This window comes from Castanea sativa, chromosome 2 (assembly GCF_040712315.1).
Source record: "Castanea sativa cultivar Marrone di Chiusa Pesio chromosome 2, ASM4071231v1".
Taxonomy (NCBI): Eukaryota; Viridiplantae; Streptophyta; class Magnoliopsida; order Fagales; family Fagaceae; genus Castanea; species Castanea sativa.
Genome location: NC_134014.1, coordinates 27,715,315 through 27,725,158, shown reverse-complemented (window position 1 = coordinate 27,725,158; position 9,844 = coordinate 27,715,315). Strand labels below are relative to the sequence as shown.

The 9,844-nt window shown below is 36.9% G+C and overlaps 1 protein-coding gene and 2 long non-coding RNA genes across 4 annotated transcripts; all 3 read left to right on the top strand.

The window, feature by feature from the left end:
• The first annotated feature begins 1,738 nt into the window (after positions 1-1,738).
• On the top strand, positions 1,739-4,824 carry LOC142626146 (uncharacterized). Its single transcript, XR_012842461.1, has 6 exons — positions 1,739-2,280; positions 2,470-2,625; positions 2,799-2,897; positions 2,992-3,122; positions 4,210-4,291; positions 4,397-4,824. It is a non-coding gene; the product is annotated as an uncharacterized LOC142626146 (long non-coding RNA).
• A 72-nt stretch (positions 4,825-4,896) lies between these two features.
• Positions 4,897-6,518, top strand: LOC142623213 (putative protein phosphatase 2C 26). Its single transcript, XM_075796611.1, has 7 exons — positions 4,897-4,968; positions 5,079-5,158; positions 5,261-5,358; positions 5,806-5,929; positions 6,036-6,118; positions 6,215-6,263; positions 6,377-6,518. Exons 2-7 carry the CDS (start codon positions 5,089-5,091, stop codon positions 6,427-6,429), a joined length of 477 nt encoding a protein of 158 aa, XP_075652726.1. The 5' UTR covers positions 4,897-4,968; positions 5,079-5,088; the 3' UTR covers positions 6,430-6,518.
• A 517-nt stretch (positions 6,519-7,035) lies between these two features.
• LOC142623234 (uncharacterized) lies at positions 7,036-9,815 on the top strand. Of its 2 annotated transcripts, none has more exons than XR_012842082.1 (5): positions 7,036-7,186; positions 8,321-8,411; positions 8,636-8,716; positions 9,501-9,578; positions 9,679-9,815. It is a non-coding gene; the product is annotated as an uncharacterized LOC142623234 (long non-coding RNA). The 2 variants fall into 2 exon arrangements; XR_012842083.1 differs by lacking the exon at positions 7,036-7,186 and adding an exon at positions 8,187-8,235.
• Positions 9,816-9,844: the final 29 nt, after the last annotated feature.

Below are 9,844 nucleotides of genomic sequence, written 5' to 3'. Positions count from 1 at the left end.
TATCGGTAATGTGTTCTAATTAGAAATATCTTAGTTGAGTATTTGGGTAGATTAATAAGTACTATATTATCCATTCTACAATTGATACGTAAATGTCTCAAATCTGATTGTACTGGTTCTTTCTCGGTTTCAGATTGAAAGCCATTTAGCGCTGTTGGAGATGCTTCCTGTAGGCAGCCGAGCACACAACCATGTCCGACGCGTCTTAAATGATCTGGCTGGGCTTGGTGGTGGTCCTGCAGCAAATGGGGAGGCAAACAATGGGCATGAGACTGAATCAGCAGCTACTGCAACCCCAAGCACAAGCGTAGCACCCGTAAGTACACCGACCCGTGCTACTGCACCTAGGGGCCGTGGTGGGCCTGCTATAGCAAGCCCAAGCACAACTGCAGCTAGGGGCCGTGGTCGGCCTGCTACAGCAAGCCGAAGCACAAGTGCAGCTAGGGGCCGTGGTCGGTGTGCAACAACCGCTCGGGTTGTAAGTAGTCCTGAGATACCTGCACCCATCCCGCACGCATCTCTCCAGCCCGAGGTCCCTCCACCCATGGTAGATGCAGCTCCTTAGCCCGAGGTCCCTTCACCCACCCCACCTTCACAGCCTAATTTCGATCTCGGTATTCATTCTCAGTTGACCCCTCCTATGCACCCCGAGACACCCTCAAACCCATCCACCAGCTCCAGTGCACCCACTTTGCCCATAGACCCACCCTGTACTGAACCCATGACAATGAGCCCCACTCCTGGCCTACACATAGAGCATCATTACCCACCTACCTCATCCTCATCTGACCCTCTAGGACCTCCAGTTGGGATTGACACTCTACAGCCAGATACTGATGTACCAGATGAGCATCCCCCTCATCAGTCCTCACCCCCACGAGGTAGACCGCAACGTGCTAGAAGAGCTCCCACTTGTGGGACAGGTGGACACAAAATAGGACACAAAGGCAGCTCTATGGTACGATACCATTAATTACGATGTATAAGCCTATTTTGCAGTTCATTTTATCTTATCATTACACCAAATATTGATTGTATGCATCTAATGTCTTTGCAGCACGATGATGAGCCTAAGGATGATGCCCCGCAGCCTCCTCCCCCGCCCAAACATTACACGAGGGTTAAAAAACGCAAAATTGGTGAACCTTGAAAAAGAGGTTTGTTACAGAGGTATTGTTTCCAACATATTATTCTTGATTCAACTGAAGATTTAGTTGGGGTGGCTATGAAAACTTGTTAGGGCTTCATCACATTGATGCATCATATTATGTTGTTGTTCTAATTAACAATTTCTATATTTTATTCAACCATTGTGATTTTGATAACATGATAGGTTTGCACTTTCTTCAGTGATGGTTGCTCTAATTTGTTTGTTGAGAGAAATTTCGTTGGCAAAATTCATTGTCCACTGCTAGGGGAAGTGAGGGAATGGCCAATTTTTTATATTTAGAAAAAATTTCATAATTTGGAAATTTTGTTGAGATTTAAAAATTTTAGATATGCATCAGTGTCTCCTTTCAAACCTTTTGGTTTTTATGTTTATCCTGTATTCGGGTTGGTTTCTAGAATCCTTTTGCAAATCAAACTCTGGCACCTTTAACATTAATATCAATTTTGGTTAGCTTTCTTGTATGTGTCATTGATCAAAATTATATTCCTTAACATTTTAGGAAGAAAGTGTTAATTGCAAATATAATTTCATCTTTATAAATATTCTCTATCAATTTTATAGCAGTTCAAAGGAGCATTTTTAATCATTTCCTTTAAGATTTTGTGAAAATCAAGACCAACCACTCCTTTCTTGTTCATAATCTTGTTCTTGTTAGGTAGCAAGTGTTGAATCATCAACTTCATGGAATATGGCATATGGCATATTTTCTCCTGGTTTGTCATCCCTTTACGTAAAACAAATCTAAAGCTTTCCTTTTCTCTCTAGAAAATGGTAGCTACCACCACCAATCTGGCATATTTCCTGTTAAACAAGCTGTAATTTCAGCAACACTTTGAGGATAGTCATAAGAAATTGAACATGGTTTATCTGACTTTTGGAAGCATGAACATATTATACTTTTGACTGAAACAATCCAGTTCAATAGTAAGTACAGTTTGTGGGCACATCAAAACTAATTTACGAATGTGACAGTATGGTATTTTCTCTTTAGCCCAAGTCCCCTTGTGTGACTTTTTTAATTGCTGGGTGCATAGGTTGGCCAAGATGTTGTGGCAGAATTAACACGAGCAATGGAGAGAAAAGGCCTTGATATGCGTGTGTCAGCTCTGGTAAGTCAAAGTCAATGGCTTCTTTATAAAAACACTAATGTGATCCCATTGGTTATTCTTCATGAAAATCATATATGGTCTTGTGCAGTGGATTGGTATTCCTTTTTTCATTATGTCAATCTGGTGTTGAATACTTCATGAAATTATTTTTGTTTTCAATATGGTTTTAATGTACATTATTGGAACTAGGTGAATGATACAGTTGGGGCATTAGCTGGAGGTAGATATTCCAACAAGGATGTTGTTGCTGCTGTTATCTTAGGTACTGGAACAAATGCAGCATATGTAGAACGTGCAAATGCAATACCAAAATTGCATGGTCTTCTGCCTAAATCTGGAGAGATGGTTAGCAGATTCTCAGTGACTGTTAAACTGTCTAGTTCTTTTAATAATATTTAACTTCTTTTCCTGTTCTTGTCTCAAGTCAGTATGGTTGAAAAAAGTTATGCATATGATTGAAAATTGTAAAAGAACTATTGAGAAAGAATTCTGAAGGCACGGCCAATGTTCTACTGCAGGTCATCAACATGGAGTAGGGTAGCTTTTGGTCAACAGACCTTCCATTCACAGAGTATGATTATGTACTTGATGCTGAGAGTTTGAACCCAGGTGAACAGGTGATTGTATGAATATTTAACGTTCCACTAGGCTTTGCTTTGCCAAATGATCTTCTGTTGTGTTTTTCCTTAAAAATTTGTTTGATACTCTCAGATGTTTGAGAAGATAATATCTGGTATGTATTTGGGAGAAATTGTTCGCATAGTTCTATGCAAAATGGCTGAAGAAGCTTCCTTTTTTGGTGACATCATTCCACCAAAACTGAAAAGTCCATTTGCATTAAGGTAGTGTTCAAAACTTACAGGTTAATGATTTAACCATTGTTCATTATGTTCTGCTCTTTTCCTTTTAATTTTGCCTTTCCACTTGTTCATGTTCTAAGAGGATTATTTTTGTTTGACAGCTTTTTAATTTTTGTCAACTTTACTCTAGAGTGGAAACTCTTGTGCATTGTTTGATCCCGTACTACTATAGTCACAACTTAAATCCAAAAGTGTCATAGTAACCCAGAGCATGTGCCTTGCAGCTCACATTTCTTTTTCTTTTTATTTTTATTTTTTATATTATATATTCTTTGTTTCTGTTCTAGGCTTTTTGTGCCGTAATAAATCATAAATTGAAATGGAACATTGGACTTTTTTCCAACCACAAAAAAAATTGGAGAGCACGTTATATTCACTAACGTTATATTCACTAACTTGGGCTGTAAACCTTGTGTTAAGCTTTGCCTTCAGCCCTAAATATCATAGAATGTTTCTTTTTAAGTACTAATTTAAACTATTTACTAGTATGAAATAATGTAAAACATTTTTTTACAGATGTCAAGTTGCCTATTTTTGCCTATAATTTACTTCTTGGTGGCCTAGGTGTTTGCCCAGGTAATTGTCTGGGTGACCACTTCATCAGCATGGCATTCATTCTTCAGAATAATCTATATTTGATATATTATTCTTGCTTAATTGATATGGTTGCCAAGTTGTGGTCCGTAATTGGTGTCACATTTATCACCTTATTGGCATAATGCATCCATAAGACCTAGTATCCTTATTATAACTTCAAAAGCATTTTGGTCATAGTAAGAAATTAATCAATTTCACTGGGCCAACCCTTGGCAAGTGTAATTAATGACCATGATTTAGTGGCAGTCCTCAGGCTTTGATGTTAGCTCTCTCTTTCTAGCTTTTGGACTTTAGCCTTAGGTCCATGGTGTTGCATTCTTGAGGTCACATTTTTATGCTCCTCTTTGAAATTTGTCTTTTGTTAACTTCAATTTTGTTTTTGTAATCTTCATTCAATTTGCTCTTTTTTTTTTTTTTTTGGGGAGATTAGGATGAACAATTACATGGGATTAATGAGATATGAAATATGCAGGATACCTGACTTGTCAGCAATGCATCATGACACATCCAGTGATCTTAAAGTGGTGGATACTAAATTGAAGAATATTTTAGAGGTATATATAACTCTTCATTGTTGTATGGAGTTTCAATTAGTTGTCAAACCTTGTGCTGTTACAAGTTTTTGTATTCTGATTTATTTACTTATATTTATATTTCAGATATCTAATACCTCCCTCGAAATGAGAAAAGTGGTCGTTCAGCTCGACATGTAGGTTAGCAGGCACAGCAGTTTCCAGGAAAGCCGGTGCTTCTACGTTGTCTCAACTGATGGTCGTAAAGAAGACTTTTCCTACCGCAAATGCTTGGATAGCTTCATCAAGGGAAAGTATCCAGATGTTGCTGAAACATTCATTGGTAAATATTTCAGAAAACCCCGTTCTGGTCCTCCTGGAGGCAACCGGGAGAGACACACCAATCCAGAAAAAACTGGTTCTTGTGGAGGGAATCAGGAGAAGAACAATACTCCGAAGGAAACTGAGAATGAAAATAGGCAGTAAGTCCAAGGAGGGGGGGGGTTCTAATTTATGTTAATTGTAAATCTTTTAGCTTGCCTCCCTCATCATGTAACTAGTTACAAACAATTCCCGTCATCTGCTATTCTGATTTGTATATATATTGTTGTTATCTGACAGACTCGAAGCATGTTTCCTATTGAGCAGGTAAACAATGATCCTCAGTTTCTATTAAGGAAAGCACATGCTGCTACCTCGTCCATAGGTTCAGCTACCGTGTAAGTTAACCATTTGTTTAAGGTATCCTCCCTATAGTTGTCAATGGCGCAAGGAGAGTGAACACACTTGTTCACACTGAAGAACTTGGTTTTTCCACTTGCTTAATTAGGATTGTTGCCATGCTGGAGAGGAATGGGATTCTAAAGATTGCCAGTGTTGGGGATTGTGGCCTAAGAGTTATCCGTGAAGGTAAAACCCAATGCTTTAGCTTTAGTCCAAGTCATGAACTATTTCTGAATTGAAAATCATTTTATCCTCAATGACATGGTTGTTTAACCACTCAACTTACAGGTCAAATAGTTTTTTCCACGTCTCCACAAGAACACTATTTTGACTGTCCCTATCAGCTGAGCTCTGAGGTGGTTAGCCAAACATACCTTGATGCAATGGTAAAAGGACACAAATATCTAATATTTACATATTAAGTGACTATGAAACTCTGTTTTTGTTCATACTAGTCACACCTGTAAAATTTTCTTTTATATTGAAAGACAAAAATGGGTCCTGATGATTTTTCAACCAGTGTACTACATGGGATAACTACGCCCTCATGCTTAACTTCTAACAGTTCCCATTGAAATAATTGAAGATGAAATAGGGAAGAAATTACTTTCCTTACATGAAACCAAAATTGTTGACTATTTTAGATGATGTGCATAGACAAACCAATTGTTTATGATAAATGGGTGTTACATCTACTATTTAGTTAGCCTAATGACTGAAGTCAGTCTATTTTGCAACTCAATAACCAAGGCTTTTTGAACTTTAAATTGCATTTCAGAAATTCATTGTCGCATGATCATCATTACTATGAGCTAACCCCTCACCAAATTTAGGTAAGTAATGTGGAGTTGATGGAGGGAGACACCACAGTAATGGGCTCCGATGGACTGTTTGATAACGTTTTTGACCATGAAATCGTTTCAACAATAGCCAGATGCAGGGATGTAGTTGAAGCTGGTATATTTCTCTTGAAACAATTCACATCTAGGATTAGGAAGATTTATTAGCAACTCAATCTCAGCAGCATAATTCTCTCTACAACTGAAATCGTTTTTGATGCTAGCAAAGGCATTAGCTAACCTGGCGAGCAATCACTCCATGGATTCCAACTTCGATTCCCCCTATTCATTAGAGGCCAGGTCCAAGGTAATGTCATTTTTCAGATATAACCACCTTATACAAATACATCTCTGCAAAGAGAAAGTCAAGTATATGTTTATGATGATAATAACTCTTGTGCAGGGTTTTGACGTTCCTATTTGGAGGAAAATTCTTGGCATGAAGCTTACAGGCACGACATTACTGTAGTTTCTACTTTCTACAACCATTAAAATTAATATTAAAAAGAAAAACAAATCATTTTTCCCTTGAGGCCATGGCTTATCGGAGTCTTCTGTTGGGCAGGTGGAAAGCTTGATGATATCACCGTGGTTGTTGGCCTGGTTGTTAGCTCGTGAAAATTTGGCTCTTAGAGTAGGTCAAAGAATTATGGTCTAGACACGAGGTAGCTCTCAAATATTTTAAATGGTTCTTGTTCTTGGGAGTAGATATGTTTTTAGTTTACTTCTAGCTCGTCCACAACAAAATCAAAACTGAAGGGTGCTCCCATCTCAGTTGCTCATTTTTCATACAAGAGCGGTTCTTATTTACCCTGTAGTTAGCTGATTTGGTAGTTTGTAACCTATACAGTGGTTTTTGGGAAATCACAGGCTATTTATTCTTGTTGTTTTTGAAGCAAAATAGATGGAAGTGTTGCATTCTCATCAAAACTTCTCCAATTTCTACTTTCTTCTTCCTTATTTTCATTTATTTGTTGTCTTTCCCGTTTGATTAGTCTACTGCTTATCTTAGTGAGATCAATTGTGATGTGTGATTGATAAAACAGGCTGGTATGCACATATATGCAAGAGCATCAGCTAAAGGGAAGTGTGTTCAGGTAAGCATCATTTCTACTTTGGCAGAGGGCATTCCATTCCTCTTATGAGTAATGTGGTTTCTTTTATATGCATGCAACAGCTAAAGTTGAATTGAACTCACTATTTTTTTGTATGAATATCTTCAGTCCAATATGGGGGCAAAAAATAATGCAATTGTCATGCCTGATGCAAATGAGGATGCTACTTTAAATGCTCTAGTTGCTGCTGGTTTTGGTGCTGCTGGACAAAGATGCATGGCACTCAGCACAGTTGTTTTTGTTGGAGGCTTAAAGTCATGGTAAAATGCTTTGTTTCCTGGTGCATTCTATTTCTTCATTTTTATGCCTTTAATATTAGTCTATCTTTTATATTCCTATCCTGGAAATCAGAGGTTCCATGTCATGTTTGTTATACTGAAGGTAGTGAATATAGAAGTTTTCTAAATCGAGTTTTGACCTTCAGTAAGTGCATGTACCTGTAAGAAATTGAAATGCTTCATCTACTCTCATCTTCTTAACTTATCCAACCATTTCTCTACTTTTATCTTTAAACCATCCTTGATCAGTTTGCAAGGTTTCTTATCTCATTTTCTATTCTCACCTGTTACCCATTCTAATTTTGGATTCTGTAATGTCCTTTTGCATTCTCCCATTTTACCCACTCCTATTCTGATAGCAGGCTATTATTATCTTTTTTACTACCCAGTTCTATGTTTCCTTGGTCTTATAATGGAGACTTCTTCTCTCCATTATTTTAGACACTCCCTGTCATAACATGTCCTCATCCTGCAGTGAATTAAGTTTTCTAAAGGAGTCCTAACAATTATAAAATTTCTCTGGAAGCTGGAGTTATCTTCCCTGAAAACAAAATCTTAATATCTAGACCTGGAGGGTCTTCACAAAATGTCCCCATTGAGGATAATGAAGTAAGATATTCGATTTTCTGATGTATGTGAATGTGACATTAATGTTCTGAATGTAAGGTTGAATATGTGTTAAATTTTCATGTGTATATAGCTTTCAAATTCATCTTACATCCAAAGGAGACAAAGATGAGTATGCTATCAAAACTTCCTGTTCGATTTCTTGTTTTCTGGAGAAGGATAATTGAATTTGCTATTATGCTAGGCATGACACATATCTCATTTTTATGGCATCTATGTGGTAGAAAAATAAATGAAAATTAACCTAATAAATATTCAATGAACTATGATTCTATTCCTCAACTGTTACAAACATGTGTCTCAGTATGTGGCTTATAGGGAACCTGTCAGAGACAGATTTCATACCTGTAGAGATGTTGTCTTGAATAGGTATTCCACGCATTTTGACCTTCAGTATAAAGCAGGTTCTTTCAGGACTTTAAGTCTGTTGATTTACATGGATATATTTTAGTCTAAACCTTCAAAAATAATTCATTTTAACATTTTCAGTGAGAATAAACTAGTGGAACGCGCCAAAGCTCTTAAAGTAAATGTTGGAACATAACCTAATGCAGATCTAGGTCCAGTAATTAGCAAACAGGTACGTACACAATTTCCAAATTTTTACCAACTTTAGACAGCTTATTCTGGCAACAAGTGAAGCTGAAAACTTCCTTACTTTCCATTTTTTTTTTTTGCATCATTTATGAAAACTTCTATTTAGCTGTATGAGTAGCAGTTTATTGGCACTTCTTGGTCTACGTTTGAATCAGTCTTCAGTGGGTTTCAGACTGGATTACCTTTAAATTTTACTTGTATTTACAGGCAAAGGAACGAATACACAAATTAATTCAAAGTGGTGTTGAAAGTGGTGCCAGACTGGTCCTTGATGGGAGAGATATAGTGGTACTTTTTGGTATCTTTAACATTCTACTGTCTTTCTGTTTGTCGTACCAGAATTTGTTGTAGCTTCTGTAATGAATAGTGGATGATATCTTGTGTTATGCAAGAAGCAACAGTATATGTACTTTGCATCATAGCTGGAAATAGTAAGAAGCAGGAATTGTGGTGAACGAAAGAAGCAATTGGATGCATAAGATTTGATTTGGTAGGTGATTGAAGGAACTTTTATGCATAGGAAACACATTAAAACAGTACAAATAGTCGGTGTCTTTTGATCCTGAACTGTGTACGTCATGCATACATGGGTTACTCTCTTTTTTAATGTTTGAATAAAACTTTTATTACTTATCAAAAAAAAAAAAGTTGGTATCTATAAAAGCTTAATAACTTAAATATGACTTTGAGGAAGCCCCTCTACAATTCAGATTTGTTTAGCTTAATATCAATTTGAATTGCCTCTGACATTTAAGCACTCAGTTAGACACGAATGTAAGTTTATGGGCCTCTATGAACTTGGGAAATTTCATTGCATATCTATCTGAGTAAGTTTAAGCATTAGATTTGTGTGGGTAATTTATTACATCTTTCACTCTCTTAAATTAATTTCTAAAAACATAAAAGTTGCAGCTGTTTTGGTCATATGACCCCTAAAAAAAAACCCCTGGTACACGCATTTCTTTCTCAAGAGTGATAATTGGTGCTTGACAATGTGGTGGTTCCCCATTTGTTTAATTTCAGCATTTCAGAAATTGGTCTACTAATCAATTTATTAATGATTGACAAATAGGTCCCCGGATATGAGCATGGGAATTTTATTGGCCCCACCATTTTATCAGATGTCACAGCCAACATGGAGTGCTACAAGGTATCCCTTTTCTTTTAATCCTGTTCAGGTAAATTTGAACGAGATTTAAATGTTTCATATGCTTTTTACCTTTTTAATATCTTTCTGATGATTTTTATAGGTTGAAGGATATGGAGAATACACACAACAAATGTCTTCAGGCATTAGTGAAATCTGGAGCTGAGAGGATATTTGAGGCTTATCGTTGGGTGCAAGAACATCGCAATGAGTTCAATAAAGAAGTGTATGGTCTTGTTTTGCTTGAGGTATGTATTTTATAATTCGGA